The sequence below is a fragment of the Xyrauchen texanus genome, chromosome 40 (assembly GCF_025860055.1).
Source record: "Xyrauchen texanus isolate HMW12.3.18 chromosome 40, RBS_HiC_50CHRs, whole genome shotgun sequence".
NCBI classification, from domain to species: domain Eukaryota; kingdom Metazoa; phylum Chordata; class Actinopteri; order Cypriniformes; family Catostomidae; genus Xyrauchen; species Xyrauchen texanus.
In genome coordinates, this window is record NC_068315.1 from 35,166,414 (window position 1) to 35,183,800 (window position 17,387).

The 17,387-nt window shown below is 38.2% G+C and overlaps 1 protein-coding gene across 1 annotated transcript in view; it reads right to left on the minus strand.

Annotated features, from left to right (window-relative positions):
* Positions 1–17,387, minus strand: part of med24 (mediator complex subunit 24) — a 47,134-nt gene that overhangs the window by 16,607 nt on the left and 13,140 nt on the right. The window contains exons 14-20 of the mRNA XM_052113293.1: positions 14,515–14,657; positions 14,143–14,180; positions 13,471–13,553; positions 12,823–13,001; positions 11,114–11,213; positions 9,562–9,737; positions 2,504–2,768 (exon numbers count right to left, since the gene is read on the minus strand). Coding sequence (XP_051969253.1) covers positions 2,504–2,768; positions 9,562–9,737; positions 11,114–11,213; positions 12,823–13,001; positions 13,471–13,553; positions 14,143–14,180; positions 14,515–14,657 — 984 coding nt within the window. The remainder of the gene's footprint in view (positions 1–2,503; positions 2,769–9,561; positions 9,738–11,113; positions 11,214–12,822; positions 13,002–13,470; positions 13,554–14,142; positions 14,181–14,514; positions 14,658–17,387) is intronic.

Consider the following 17,387-nt stretch of genomic DNA (forward strand, 5'->3'; position numbering starts at 1 on the left):
TTCTGAAATAATGTAATTTAATGAGTTTAATAAAGTATTAGATCTTTAGTAACTGTGTCGAGATTTATTAATTTTCAGTTTTTTAGAGACTTATATTATTGATATTGCGCATTATGGTAACAACATATTCACAAGAGCGTGCAACTCAAGCCTAATGCACACCACGACTAGACAACTACACGTCCATTCATCCCTGACTGAAGTAACAATTCCTACACACAGGAGTTTATTCATGACAGCAGGTCAACAAAAAACATTCAATAAAAAGGCCTGTGACGCTATCAAGATCTCGAGATCCATTGTGCATTACCTGCCATAACAGATTCACACAATAAAGTTATACAATTCTATTAATGCTGTTGATATAGCTGATTAAGCTCATATATATATATATATGGGGCACACATATAAGACACATTTGAAAACGGTTTAATAAACAGCGCTTCAAAAATCCTCATAATACTCTGTACAAGTTCAGCTGTTTAAGCTCTGTTGTGCATTCCCTTCATTGCAGATGCAAGTTGTAATAATATATTTATTCTGTTGATGGTTGATATAGTTCATACTTTATACTAATATATATATGGAGTTATTAAATACTCAAACCAGCCCATCTGGCAACAACAATCATCCATGTGATTATCTAATCAGCCAATCATGTGGCAGCAGTGCATAAAATCACGAAGATACAGGTCAGGAGCTTCAGTTAATGTTCCAGTGACATGCCTTGAAAATGTGCCATAAATGAAGGATACACACATCTGTTTTAACCTAAAACACTTGTGCTCGCTTGATCCTATGTGGTTTCATAAAATGGTCACTGCCAAATGAAGCATGCCATCCTTACAAATTTGAAAAGTGTTTCTTTTTTTCATCATCAACCATCAGAATGAAGAAAAAAATGTGATCTCCGTGATTTGGAGCATGGCATGATTGTTGATGTCAGACGGGCGACCTACACAATATTAGGCAGGTGGTTTTAATGTTGTGGCTGATGTGTGTTAACACATGAGATTCATTTGAAATATATAACACGTTCATTTGTTCTTAATCGCAATTAAGGCATGTACCGATTTGACATTTGATTCTTATATTTTATTCATCTCTGTGTGAGTTCTGAACTCTTGTGATGTGTCCAGTGGGGACATTACACTCAGATACACACTACACACACACACACACACACACACACACACACACACACACACAACAGTGAGTCCGTGCTGAAGAAAAGACCTCTTATTAAACAAACACTGATGGGGCTTGTGACAAAAGTTATTTGCATCTTTTGTCACAAGTCAGCATTTTATCACATTGACATGTCAATTCTTACAAGCTGCTGCGCAACAGATGCACCGCTCAAATTGAACTATTTCGACTTTGTACTCGCTGCCGCCAAACTTCTAAAGTGTCAGCTACGTCAGATGAATTATATTTCCATCGGCAGTGCCAGCGTCAAGCAGAACAAGACGCGCTTTTCATTTGGAGTTCATCGAGACGCTTGCTGCCCTGAAACAAATCATGTGCATTCAATATTCAAAGTAAAAAGACGCCTGAGGATGAGAAATACTGTGGAGGGTTTAAGAGATGTAATGCATTGCAGTGAATATTACTTGAATTGGTGATATTTTAGTGAATTTCTGTCTCTGTGGAGATTTGGAAAATGTTAATAAAACTTTATTATTACGTAATGCTTTGTTTTATTGTGCTGTTCTTTCCAAAGAAGGAAATAAATGCATTTTGAGTAGGCTATTTATAGTCATATTTCAGCACTTTTCAAATCTGAGATTAATCGCAATAAATAATTGTAATCTACTGACAGCACTAATATATACTGTATATATATGATCTGTTTGAAAATCTGAGATTATGAAAGGGTTTCACTTTTCACTTTCATCTCTCAACACTCATCGAGTTTAGAGGAAACAAATCCTCACAATACTGAGACTGGATCATTTGATAAACAAGATTTTTCTTCTTCTAAATCATGCATTGGTAATATCTTGCAGTGTTGTTTATTTCTCATATTTTCGTCAACAATGTTGAACTAAAATGGTTTAATTATCCTCCTGATCCAGAGTTTGTTAATGGAATCAAATAACAACTGTTCTGGACGTGTTCTGGACGTGTATTCAGTGCAGCTGCACACAACTGGCAAAAAACTGAAATCCTGTAACAACTGAAAAGCTTTCAGCAAATGTAAGACAACTATTGAATTATTGTCCAGCTGTTTAGTGATATTTTTAGTCATGTTGAATATTGGAGAATAACAATATTAACAGAATCTGACATTCTGGAATATGTTTAGTCCTTGACATGTACGTTACTGATGTGGAAAATCAGCTGTATAGTCCAATAACAGAAATGTAAAACCAATGCAAAAGGATTTGTATTTATTTTTTGGGTGTTATGTGATATTTTACAGAGCTTAATTTTTATTTTGTGTTCAATTACGCACTATTTAAAGTTTGAAGCACAATAAATGTGTAATTTGAGCACTCACCTTAACCAGGTTGTTGGTGAACCAGAACACTCCTCCCATATGCAGCAGGTTTTCAAAGAGGTGGAACGCACGTGAATCCACCCAGCCTTTCTCCAGAACCTCCCTGAACTGAATCTGCAGGGCCTGACGTATGGGTTGGCGGGCCGGGAGAAGGTTCCGATAGGGAATGGGCTCCGGACCCTCGATTGCTGGCCGCAGGGACAGTCCTGTTTGCTGGAAGACATCTGCACACATGTGCTCCAGGATTGAGCTCATGATCACCACACTGCAGAGAGAGAAAGTGAATCGTGTTTTGACTGGTCCATTGAAAATTTCAATTTTTATTTTCAATTTCTGAATATTTACTTAAACTCTTGATACTGCAGTTCATCCCAGAGAAACGTCAAGAATTGTTTACTTCATTTGATTTTTGAAAGACATTTACTTATGTGGGAAATACCAGGGTTTGCAAATTTAAGACATTTTTCAAGACCTGAACAAATAAAATATATACCGTATCCACATACCAAATAAACCCACACAATCTCAAAATAAATCAATCATGTATCACAAATTCATCATGGCCTTAACATTGTTTATCAGTAAAACAGGTTAGGCTATATGAAAGTTTAAAATAAATAAAGACATGTTTTCCACATACAGTGCATCCGGAAAGTATTCACAGTGCTTCACTTTTTCCACATTTTGTTATGTTACAGCCGTATTCCAAAATTGGATTAAATTCATTATTTTCCTCAAAATTTTTAAAAACAATACCCCATAATGACGACATGAAAGAAGTTAGTTTGAAATGTTTGCAAATTTATTAAAAATAAAAATCCCAAGTACATAAGTATTCACAGCCATGACACTCAAAATTGAGCTCAGGTGCATCCTGTTTACACTGATCATCCTTGAGATGTTTCTACAACTTGATTGGAGTCCACCTGTAGTAAATTCAGTTGATTGAACATGACTTGGAAAGTCACACACTTGTCTATATAAGGTCCCACAGTTAACAGTGCATGCCAGAGTACAAACCAAAACATGAAGTCCAAGGAATTGTCTGTAGACCTCCAAGACAGGATTGTATTGAGGCACAGATCTGGGGAAGGTACAGAACATTTCTGCAGCATTGAAGGTCCCAATGAGCACAGTGACTTCCATCATCCGTAAATGGAAGTTTGGAACCACCAGGACTCTTCCTAGAGCTGGCTGCTCGGCCAAACTGAGTGATCGGGGAGAAGGGCCTTAGTCAGGGAGGTGACCAAGAACCCGATGGTCACTCTGACAGAGCTCCAGCGTTTATCTGTGGAGAGAGGAGAACCTTCCAGAAGAACAACCATTTCTGCAGCACTGCACCAATCAGGCCTGTATGGTAGAGTGGCCAGACGAAAGCCACTCCTCAGTAAAAGACACATGACAGCCCGCCTGGAGTTTACCAAAAGGCACCTGAAGGAATCTCAGACCATGAGAAACAAAATTCTCTGGTCTGATGAAACAAAGATTGAACTCTTTGGCCTGAATGTCAAGCGTCATGTCTGGAGGAAACCAGGCACTGCTCATCACCTGGCCAATACCATCCCTACAGGGAAGCATGGTGGTGGCAGCATCATGCTGTGGGGATGTTTTTCAGCAGCAGGAACTGGGAGACTAGTCAGGATTGAGGGAAAGATGAATGCAGCAATGTACAGAGACATCCTTGATGAAAATCTGCTCCAGAGCGCTCTGGACCTCAGACTGGGGCGAAGGTTAATCATCCAGCAGGACAACGATCCTAAGCACACAGCCAAGATAACAAAGGAGTGGCTACGGGACAACTCTGTGAATGTCCTTGAGTGGCCCAGCCAAATCCCAGACTTGAACCCGATTGAACATCTCTGGAGAGATCTGAAAATGGCTGTGCACCGACACTCCCCATCCATCCTGATGGAATTTGAGAGGTCCTGCAAATGGGAGAAACTGCCCAAAAATAGGTGTGCCAAGCTTGTAGCATCATACTCAAAAAGACTTGAGGCTGTAATTGGTGCCAAATGTGCTTCAACAAAGTATTGAGCAAAGGCTGTAAATACTTATGAACGTGATTTTTTTCTTTTTGTTAAAATTTGCAAAGATTTCAAACAAACTTATTTCACATTGTTATTATGGGGTATTGTTTGTAGAATTTTTAGGAAAATAATGAATTTAATCAATTTTGGAATAAGGCTGTAACATAAAAAATGTGGAAAAAGTGAAGCGCTGTGAATACTTTCTGGATGCACTATGTATCTCAAGTTAAAATTGGTTTATGTATCTTGTAGATGGTGTGGGGATGCTTTGCTGCTTCAGGGCAACTTGCAGTAGTTGAGGAAAACATTAATTTTGCTCTCTACCAGAAAATCCTAAAGGAGAACGTCCGGTCATCAGTCCATGAGTTGAAACTCAAGTGTAACTGGATTATGCAGCAAGACAATGACCCAAAACATAGGAGTAAATCCACCTCTGAATGGCTCAAAAGAAGCTGAATTAAAGTTTTGGAGTGGCCTAGTCAAAGTCCTGACTTGAACCCCATTGAGATGCTGTGGTAGGACCTTAAATGGGAAGTTCATGCTCAAAAACCCAACCAGTGTGTCTGAACTAAAGCAGTTCTGCAACGTAGAGTGGGCCAAAATTCCACCACAGAGTTGTGAAAGATTAATCTCCAGTTAACGGCAGCTTGGTTGCATTTGTTGCTGCTAAAGGTGGCAAAACCAGCTATTAAGTATTAGTATACATTATATTTACTCAGGTTTCCTTTGTTTTATGTTATATCTCGTTTGAAGATCTAAAACAATTTGGTATGAAAAATACACAAAAATAGAAGAAATCAGGAGGGGGCAAATAGTTTTTCATAGCATTGTTCAAGTAGGAGTACTCCACTGATCTTCACTGTGTCTGATATCGAAATGCACTGACTCGCTCTCAAGGCTCAGTTGACACAGGCACTCCACTAAAATAAATGATAATTCTGCTTGAAATCTTGCGTTTGTGGTTAGATTGAATTTCAAGTGCATGAGCTCAGGGACAACATGTGCAGTTTGTGGCTGTACATACAACCCGAGGCCACTTCTATCAGTTGTTAGATCTCCCAACCCTCAAATAAAGAAGGAACAGGTTTCCATATTATAAGGATTTATCCATATTAACGATAATATCTTATCCTTAAGTACCGCAAGGCTGTGCTCCGACATCTAGACGTATGAATGGATGAACAACCCAACACAAATTTTGCACAAAGCATCATAGAGAGTAGAAAATATTTGGATAAATCGCAGTCTTTTGTAGTTTAGTAATCATGCAAGACTATATCATGCTTTCAATATTAATTCAATCAGTCATGCAGCCTTAATGGATACATACCGAAGTTTCATAGGTCAAAGTGTGCAGGACTCAAAGTGTTATGCATGGTTTCCCCCTCATCATGTAAGTGCCTTTAATGACAATCATGTCAGCAATGCTGGTTTTTCAGATTAATACATGTTCTTAGGAGTGCCAACAATTCTTCATTATGTGGTTGTTATTATTTTTTGGATTGTGCATTTAAATTCACAGAATTTTTACATAGTGTTTGGTCTTCAAAAACCCATGTCCATTTTTCCAATAATTCGCATAGCTTTTTATTTAATTCATTTAAATAAATGTATTATTAAATCACATTACATTATCGCTGTGTCTGATTTAGAACAGGCAGAACTCTAGATCTAACGACCTGTAGATCAAGTTAACCGTTATTTTTAATCTTAAAGTCAAAATTTGCACAGTAAAAACAATGACAGCTGTATCTAATCAATGCTGGCAGTGACCATGGTAGATAATCCATGGCTAGATGTGCGACTTCTGCATTAAATTATTTCAATGCATGCTTCACCTCAGGTGGTTCTTCGCCTCCACATCGTGCATTATCAATTCAACTCAGTTAATATTACATTCTTTACCATATATTTGCTGTTCCTGCTGCTGACGGCATGCTGCACGAGTGTTTGTAGCTTGCTAGCCTGCTTAGCATTGCTTATTCTTATACGTTCATAATTTTATCCTTTGCCATTTTAATCACCTGCATCAGGTTTTTCCACTTTTCTACCGTTTCTTTTGTGTGTTACACCGCGTGCACCAGTTTCTCAATTTTTTTCTTTTTTCCGCTTGTCTACATCTCACATCTCGACAGCGTGTATTAGTTTTCTTCACTGTGCTTTACACAGATTACTGCATCAACAGCGGTAAGTCATGGCATTTACTCATGTTATTACTTTGTGCATAACCTGCCACATAACCTTTACTACTTCCATCAAAAGTGAGTAATTCACATGTGATAAATGTAAGGATTTAGACAGGCTGACAAAGAAGGTTGAGGAGCTAGAAGGCATGCATTCGAGCACTAGTGGGTCAGTAAGAAAGACAAGCTGGTAGACTGTTTCGGATGTGAGTAGAACAGCGAGCACACAGACTTTGGTTCCGGCTCTAGAGCACCGGCAGCAGGGTGTTTAGGTGATGTCTCGGTGGCATACACGCTCAGCAAAGTGACACCACTCTCCCATTCCTATTAAGGTTTCCAATCAATTCCCCCCACTCAGTGATGCACCAACTTAGAATCATGTTGAGACAGCCCTAATAATTGGTGATTCTATTGTAAGGAAAGTTGAAATATAGACTCCAGCCACCATTGTTAACAGGGGCTTGGGTGTCTGACAAAAGATCAAATTTACAAGTTCTGGCAAATGATAAATGTAGACTTTCTAAAACTGTTATTCATGTCGGCACTAATGATGTGCAACTTTGCCAGTTGGAGATCACTAAAGATAATGTTAAAGAGGTGCATGAACTTTCAAAAACTATGTCAGACACTGGGCCCCATCCCTACTCATTGTGGTGACGAGGTTTATAGTAGATTAGAGTCACTGAATGGCTGGATGTCTGAGTGGTGTCTGGAGATTAAACATAGGATTGATAGACAATTGAAAGAGTTTTTGGGGTAGACCCGACCTTTTAAACAGAGGCAGACTCCATCCCTCCAGGGAAGGTGCCGCTCTCCTCTCTAGTAATTTGGCTAATAGTCTTAATGTTAGTATTTTACTAACTGGGGCCAAGGTCAGGAAGCAGACAAGCTGGTTAATCCGAACATCTGTTAGCTGTCCCCGAACTACCAAACACAAAACTCTCACTAAATCATTTTGAAAAAATCTGATTAAGGTCAAACTTGAAAAACTTCAAGTTAAAAATCATATAAAGTTAGGGCTACTAAAAATGTGATTTCTTTCTACCAAAGCACTAACTGTAAATTCAATTATTACGGATCATAGTTTGGATGTGCTCTGTTTGACTGAAACCTGGCTTAAACCGGATGAATATATTAGTTTAAATGAATCTACTCCCCCAGGTTATTGTTATAAACATGAGCCTCAAATGAAAGGTCGAGGAGGAGGTATTGCTACAATTTACAGTGAAGTTTTTGGTATTACTCAGAGGACAGGATATAAGTTTAAGTCTTTTGAACTAATAATGATTAATGTGACACCATCAGATATAAATAAAAAAACCTCTGTCGTCTTTTCCCCTTCCAACAGTATATAGATCACCTGTACTCAGATTTCCTTGGTGAATTTGTGAATTTTCTATCAGATCTTGTAGTTACTGTAGATAGAGCTTTAATTATTGTTGTTGACTTCAACATTCACATAGATCATGAAAATGATACATTGGGATTAGCATTTATCGATATTCTCAACTCTCTCAGACAAAATGTAACGGGACCAACTCATAGCCATAATCATACTCTAGATTTAATTCTGTCATATGGAGTTGTTGTTGATACTATAGAAATTCTACCGCAAAGCAATGACATCTCAGATCATTACCTCGTCTCTTGTTTGTTGTAATCAGCCAATGTCACTCAATCTACACCACGCTATCGTTCAGATAAAATTATTCTTTCAACCACTAAACATAGCTTTACTAATAATTTTCCAGAATTGTCTCACATACTCCGTAAGCAAAAAAGTCTAGAAGAACTTGACAGAAAATATATGTGTTCTTTACTGATAAAAATGAAATAATCAGAAATAAAACTGGAACTATTCAATCATCTGTCACAGTACCTCAGAAAACTAAACGTATCAAAAACATATTAAAAAAATCAAGCCAAAACATTATCAGTATGTTAGATCAAATACTAACCAAGCTCTTAAAATAGGTATTCCCTGTAATCTCAGAACCTCTTCTTAATATTAACTCATTCCTATCTTTAGAACATGTCCCAAAGAACTGTAAAATGGCAGTTATCATACCGCTTAAGCCACAGCTTGATCCTAGAGAATTGGCTAATTACATACCGATTTCAAAACTTCCATTTATGTCGAAACTACTAGAAAAGGTAATGTTCTCCCAACTATGTTCATTTCTACAAATAAATGGAACGTATGAACAATTTCAGTCAGGATTTAGGCCCCATCACAGTACAAAGACTGCACTTATCAAGAGTTACAAACGACTTGCTCTTATCACAGCTGCGTTTCTCTTCTAGTGCTTTTAGATCTTAGTGCTGCCTTTGACATGATAGATCACACCATTCTCTTGAATAGGCTGGAGAATTATGTTGGCATTAGTGGACTTGAATTAGCATGGTTTAGGTCCTATTTATCAGACCGCTACCACTTTGTATGTGTAAACGAGTAATTGTCATACAAAAGTATGAAGTACCACAAGGATCAGTTTTAGGACCTCTGATTTTCTACATGCTTCCCCTGTGAAATATCATCAGGAATTGTGGAATAAGTTTCCACTGTTATGCCAATGATACCCAACTTTATATATCTTCGAAACCTGATGAAATTTCAAAATTCTCCAAATTAGCAGCGTGTATCAATGAAATCAAAGATTGGATGGCCAGAAATTTCCTTCGACTCAATTCCAACAAAACGTAGGAATGAATGGACCATAAACCTCTAAAAATAAGCCTCAAAAATATAATTTGTCTCTCGATGGATGTACTGTTACGTCATCTTGTATGCAGTGTATCTGAATGCGTGTGTGTTATAGTACAGTGTGTGTAGAGTTGAGGCACTTACCGCTCAAGATAGAACTGTAAGGTGTTCTCTCCTGACATTGGAGTCATGAGCTGGCGAATCATAGTCTGAGGTTTCTCTCTCTCATCCAATCCCAGCATCCGAACATGAGCCACCAGCCATGCCACTGCACAGATGGCCATACTGCACACCTTCCCTTTGATGTTATCTGTGATCTTCTGTACTCAAGCACACAGAACATTTATTATATTCTTTGGTGAAATACATTCAGCATTGTATTTTCACAGACATCAAGTTGCTGTATTTAAGTTATAAGATAAGATTTTTCATGTCATTCTATCCCTGTGCAATATTAAGTTTTTAAAGCTATAAAGGATATCGCTTAGCCTTATTTTATGATATGATTCCAATTTAAATTTAAATAGATTTGTCTAGACCCTGTTTACACCTGGTGTTAAGATGCATTTCAGGTGATCTGATCACAAGTGGTCAGTGCTAAATACGGGGTCAGTGGTCAGTTGTATTAAAACACGCTAAATACAAAATAAAGTTTTGTGATTGGATCACAGAAACCACATATGAAGTACTCAAAAATGCATTTGAGGTGTAACCGCTCATCTGTCCTGAATGAGTCACGGACAGCACTGAAGCCCTACCCCTTGCCTGTCAATCAACTAGTGCACTAAAACAAGTTTAAACTTTATGCCGCTAAAAGGAAATAACGTCCAATCGGACGTCTTCAGTGTGCCTGATTTCAACCTGCAAGTGACACAGACGCATGCACTGTTAATACATGTACATCACTAATATAACAGAAAACTGCTGAAAATATATCGCTTGAGCTTAAATTACTTTCCAAGTGTATCTGAGAGTAACCGTGTGCCTGTATTTGCGGTTTCTTATCATGCGGTAACACACTAACAGAGTGATTGATGAACAGTATGTCATCATGAAATCAGAGAGAGTATTTACAGTTGGTCACTTCATGCATTAGAGGTGGTTTGAGATGCATCCCATTCTTAACTCGGGCACATGTAAATACATCTGGCCATTCAATGTAATGTAAAGTTTACCCCGCCCAAACAGAGCTACGTCAGCATAGGGGAAATTCTAAAAAAAAAACAGCTGCTACAGAGTATTCGCAACGAGCCACGTAATGTAATAAATAATAACATATTAAAAAAAAACAGATGCAGGCTGTCGGGAAGACAGAACTTGAAATATTCTTAATTTATTTGAAGCAGATCGCTGATGAAACTGAAACTAAAGCTAGTTACTAAACTAAACTAAAAGTCTTTTTAGCAAGTCAGGTCATTCATGTATGTATGTATGTACTGTATATATCATTTGTCCAAGATGTCTGGAAGTTTAATAATAACTGTCTGCATAAATCTCCACTTCTCATTTACTGGTCTGTCAGGGGTTGAGATCATTGTTCGCTGTACATTTAAACAAGGACGGTTGTATTTTGTTGCATGTTTAAATGACTATTTATTCATTTTTTATAAAAGTTTGAATATTTGGTTTAAGGTCTGTTTTGGTCTGTTACAGTTTGAAACACATTGTTTTCATTGACTAAAATTATGTCACTCACCTGAACGGCCTCCACTGATAAGACGCCATTCTCCCAGGCGTTCAGAACCTCCAATATGGCCGCTGGAGTGCTGAGACAGATTTCATGCCATTTCATCTGACTGCAGAGACACGAGGTGTAAGAGTGATCACAGACAACAGGAATTTACAGGCTCTTTTCAAAGAAGCATTCCCTCCCCACTCCACCCTGAACATTTACTGAAACCAACCTGCAAAAACACTCATTCATCATGACATCACAACAACAGCATTTTATTTTTGGCTGTGTGCCAAGCACCGATGACTCCACAATCTTCACTATCATATTTATGCGCTAAAAAATGCGCTAAGGAGTGCATCAGGTACAGTTTCACAAAACGCAGTGCTTCTACACGAGACACTGAATAAACAACTAAATGTGGCGAAACAATCAAAGACGTTGGTCAAGCGTGTGTTTAAACAGAAAAAGGTGTGAACAGCCCCCTAGGTGGAGTTCTCTGGTCGATGCGTCTTGCTCTCATATTAGCGTTTCTCAGATTAAGCAAAGGATAAACTACATTTTTGAATTGTGTGTCTTGAAATCGTGTTCCGTTCCATTCTGCTGCGCTTTGCCTGTTTCAACAGCCTATGAGCTGAGAGTCTGAGCCGCTTCACCACAGTTCAGCCGAATATCACTGCTAACTGGAATAAAGCACCGTACATACAACTGCAATAAATGAAAAGCACTGTTGTATAACCGTTCCTATTAAACTTGAGCCTGGGGTAGTACCACTTAACACCATGTTAACGCTGAACTGTCTATTGAAGCAGTTTCCCCCTTTGTTTTACTTTTTACTAAACGTTTGAGAATAAGAACCAACTAAAACTTTGTATTCATTTATTTTTTATTATATGCACATTAGTTAAAAATGGAATATTCTTTGCAATAATTGAACATGTTATTGCATGGTTTATATGTGCTCATTGTGCCCTCTTATGGACAAACGGAACAATGTCAATTTAAAAATCTACTTTAAAATTTGAATTTAAATCCTGTAAGAGTAGACAAAGCTTATTTCCCAAAGATATGTCACTGAAAAAAGTGAACTGAACACTTTGAACATTTACATTTTTCAGAGAGACTTTTACTGTTCTTTAGAGTAAATGAATCATTTTGAATGAATTTGGGAACAATGGCTGTTCTGTAGCAATGATGAAAAAAGTCCCATTTCATATATTTCTGATGAAAATATTTAGAATTGTTTTTGCTGCATCACTCAGCACTGGGAAATGAAAGTGATTCAGAGGAATCATAAATATCCACACCCTCCTTATCAAGAAACACAAAAACTCATCAGCATTTCTGATAATAACATCTATATCTACTGAGACTTCCACACCACAATGTATCACTCAAAATGAGTTCTTGTAAAATGATCTCAATGCAAAACATCCGTCAACCTTCTTCAGTGTTTTGACAATAATTCAGTATTTATTCAATTGCTCTGAAATTACTTAAAATGACTAGAATAAGTTTTAATCATATGAATCATTATTTCAACAGCCATTGTTGCCAAATAGATTCAAAAGGTTAAAAATATCCTAGCTGATGTTCACGGAACGTTTAACACTAAACGAACACAAGGAAGAATGATATCCAATCGTTTGGTTTCAGAAATAGCACTGATATAGCAATAGTAATAAACAGCAATATTAACTTGTTTTTCCAAACACATTTTAATCATCACTCACACAAGCTTCATCTCAGAAGAGGAGTTGAGCAGGGCCACCAGACTCTCCACCTTCCCAGACTCGGGTCTGAAGCACGGGTGGTCTGGATTCAGAGTCTTCCCATCCTCTGGCATGCACGTCTGCAACCACGTCTCAAAGAAGGGCGTCTCGCCCGACGGGCTGGGGTCAGACAGGATCACCTGGACACACATGGAGGAGGATTACAGGGTTAAAAAATCAGTGTATCAATCTCCAAAATGGCAATAAAGGCTCCATAAAAGTACCACTTGAGTAGTGTATATGACTCGTGCAATACAGTCCAAGTGTTCTGACACCATACAATATATCACGTGAATAAGTGAATATCGACTGGCAGTCCTCACACAGAGTTTCACAACAATTCTAATATAGCGCACGAGTCGTGTGGATAATCTTTATGATGCTTGTTTTTGTCCCTGTGGAGCTTGACAGACTCAGTCTCCCTTCACTTTCACTATATAAAAATAAAGAAGAAAAAAACAAAAAACAAACAGGAAGTGCTATCTGGCGGCAAGATATGATTATAATTTATGAAAGGAAGAATGTTACATATCAGTGAATTCTCTGATTGTAACACCCATCTACCCTTGGGTTCAATGTGTGGGTGTGTGTGTGTGTGTGTGGACTGACCTCTGACCCATAGGTCTGTACGACATGGCACAGCATCAGGAAGGAAATGTCAAACAGCAGCGCTCGCACTGACGCAGACTTCGCTAGAAACAACAATCACAAACGTCATGTTAATACGCACTTGATACTGGTTTTGCTCTCAGATTTGGAGGATAACGACTAAATATCTTAAGATGCACAGCGTTTTCCAAGGAAGTGAGAGTGATCTGTCTGATCACAATCAACATTAAACTGCTGCAGCCAACAGAGTTGATGTTTAATGTACCGTTATGAGCAGCTGTATTTTGGACCAATCAAGAGCTCACATGGGGCGGTGAACACTGAAACAAATTCCGAATGTCCTACTTAAAGGAATATTCTGGGTTCAATATAAATGAAGCTCAGTTGACAGCATTTGTGGCATAATGTTGATTACCACAAAAACAAATGTGACAAATGCAGTCGTTTGAGTTTGTATTGAACCCGGAATATTCCTTTAAATGCATCTCTGGATGACAGGACATATCCAAGGGAGGGGGGGATTATTTAAGATATACACCACACAACTTTCAATCAGATAGACATTTCATTTGGATCAGATTAGGTTATTTTGGGGGGGTTGAAGTGTTTACATGATGCTTTTCATTCTGACTGAACTACCAGTTGCATGTGATTGTATCTCATATGACTTACATCCTTCTCCACTGATGTGTTTGGGAAACTCGTTCAACCTGTAAGAGAGCAGCAGATATATAAATGTCAATCTCCATTACACTCTTTATTTCTTTCTCTATGTAAATATATAAATGTACACTATATTGTGTGCAGTATGACCAAATGCTGTAGTCTATCACAATACAGTTATTTTACTGGAATTTCAATAATAAAACCAACAAAAAAACTCTATATTAAATAACCGTGTGATATTACAGATTTTTGGATATCAAGAAAACGCTGTAGAGGACAGATACAAATGAGCGGTTCAGATATTTATGTTGTCATGACGCCCTCGGTAAGACTTTCAATTCATTTATCAGCTGCACAGCATCATTCACACTGTCTTACTTAATGAATTTGCGAGCGAAAGACTTGAGTTTTCCTGTCGCTGCGGCAGCGGCGAGCAGCAAATCGAGACTCTTCCCTGAGAGCATGTGACCCAAAACACCCAGCAGCCCCTCCGGAGACTTGGAGTGGTCTGCATCTACTGTCTGTACACAGAGAGAGAAGAGAGTCTGTTAGTAAAGTATTCATTCAGAACAAGCGTTACTGGTGTCACATTGTGGAGCAGATGCAGCATCACTCGGAAACAGAAGTTGATGACATTCACCATTTTTTTGCCGAGTGATATTGTCCAGTTACAGGTGATTCATGAGATAAAGCGAGTAAGATATTGTGTGCGTCCAGCACCATCTGTAGACTAAAGCAGTGTGTTTCCTGTAAGACTGATATGACTTCAACTTCTCATGTGCGTGTACATCATTTCAACCATATTGTCCAAAAATAACATTTATTTCTTTCAGTTTACAAGTTTAGCAATTAGCAAACGGAAATCCCTAAATGCATCCTTAATGGGTGTGCAACATTTGCCTGGCTGATGAGGACAGTTAGGGGGTGAATCTCAGAAACAACAAAAAAGCACATTTTCCCAAAAATGAAAGGCCGTACAAGTACTACTATGATGTAGAAATACTTTAAAGGTTAAATAATAGGCCTATATCATCAACATTTATCAGACTACGGACCCTTTAGTGGCTGACAGACGGAGCAGGACCCCTTGTTATATATGATATGATTTTATATTAAAAATGAGTGTGGCATTTCAAGCCTGGCCAGTAATAACCAGCTTCATTTACATACTTTGTTATGATGCTTACATTGGTATGACATAAACACATCTTTGAGCAGCGGTGGGTCATTTTTCTGTGGCGGTCGGGCGTCCTGTATGTCTCGGAGTGACATTTGACAAGCGGTGACGTTGCTTGATGCTAAAATGCGATGCTTTCCCGATGAACTGCTCTTAAACAGATGTACGTGTGCTATCTGTGTTGATTATATTTTGCAGAAAAGAAACCCCGTTGATGATTCTCTGTTTGTGGAGATGTTCAGTGGCACTTTGTCGTTCACAAGCGCTTCTCACAGAACACGTGCATGTGAAGAGTTCACGCTCTACACGGTGACAGTGGTCTGCAAACACTTATTTTATATTTCAATTCAATTTCTTTAAGCAAGAGTCTTCATGTTGGGGCGAAATATGTGGCAAACACGTTCTTGATGGGCTTGTTGAGATTGACTGAAGTAGGGGTGGGTGATGTGACCAAAATCTTATATCATGAAAGGAGTCATTTTATAACCATATTGTACTGCCTATTTTTGGATAATCCAGTCAGTGAATGAAATACTTCCAAATGCTTGTATAACTTATAAACTCACTCAACTGTTTTAAATCACTTTAAATAATTCTCACCATAATGCTAAATTTCACATTATGCCACATTTCATTTGTTGACCAACATTATTGTAAACTTTCCTCAAGAAACTTGAAATAATCCAGAAGTAAAATAAATAAATACATAATCAGAACATTTCCAAAATTATGTAAAGCAGAAAACAAGTTTTAAATACAAATAAACAAAAAAAGTATGACCAAAATAATGCAGAGCTCATCTTTTGGGCTTTCATAATACTCTTTTGCATGCTTCATTTTGAGGCGAAATAAACAGCTTTTATTACGACTGATTATCGTTGTGTGACAGTTTGCATATTATATTTTTCTGCTCGGTGTTTGGTTTTGTGAACCTACGCCACAGATATCGCACCGGTTTTAATAACAAGCTTCTCTTTACTTTATTGACTTGTTTAGGGGTCGTCCTGTTCTGTAAAGGTGTTTTTCTCAGGTTTTGTGCTGGGTCAAAATTATTAGGTAGCGTTTGATCCCGCTTTGCGCTTTCTTGTAAATATCAAGAATCAAGTACTCGTGTGAAATTGCATGCTCCTGAGATATCGTACGCGACACTCAAGAAACACAGCAGCACGTCTGGTGAGAAGCATATTAAGCCCTTGTGAATGTCACTGAAATTAATTGGGAGGCCGCCGAAGATTTTTGAAAGCCTGTCCATGTTCCATATATTCTCTCAGTCTCATGTGAAGCCCCATCCACTGATTGATAAACCCATGCTGTGCACATGGATTTTCACATATCAAGATATACACGATACAAAATTTCTATTGTTTGACACTTTTATACTCCGATCAGCCACAACATTAAAAACACCTGCCTAATATAGTGTAGGAACCCCTCCTGCCACCAAAACAGCACCAACCCGCATCTCAGAACAGCATTCTGGGATTATATTCTTCACATCACAATTGTACAGAGTGGTTATCTGAGTTACTGTAGACTTTATCAGTTCAAACCAGTCTGACCATTCTCTGTTGATCTCTCTCATCAACAAGCCATTTCTGTCCACAGAACTGCCGCTCACTGGATGATTTTTGTTTTTGGCACCAGTCCGAGTAAATTCTAGAAACTGTTGTGTGTGAAAATACCAGAAATACTCAAACCAGCCCGACTGACACCAACAATCATGCCACGCTCCAAATCACTGAGATCACATTATTCCCCATTCTGATGGTTGATGTGAACATTAACTCAAGCTCCTGACCCATATCTGCTGATTTTATGCACTGCACTGCTCCTACATTATTGGCTGATTAGATAATAACATGGATGTTTGTAAATGGGCTGGTTTGATTATTTCTGGGATTTTCACACACAACAGTTTCTAGAATTTACTCGGAATGGTGCCGTAAACAAAAATCATCCAGTGAGCGGCACTTCTGTGGATGGAAACGCCTTGTCGATGTGCGTGGTCAACAGACACAGTAACTCAGATAACCGTCCTGTACAATTGTGATGAGAAGATTATCATCTCTGAATG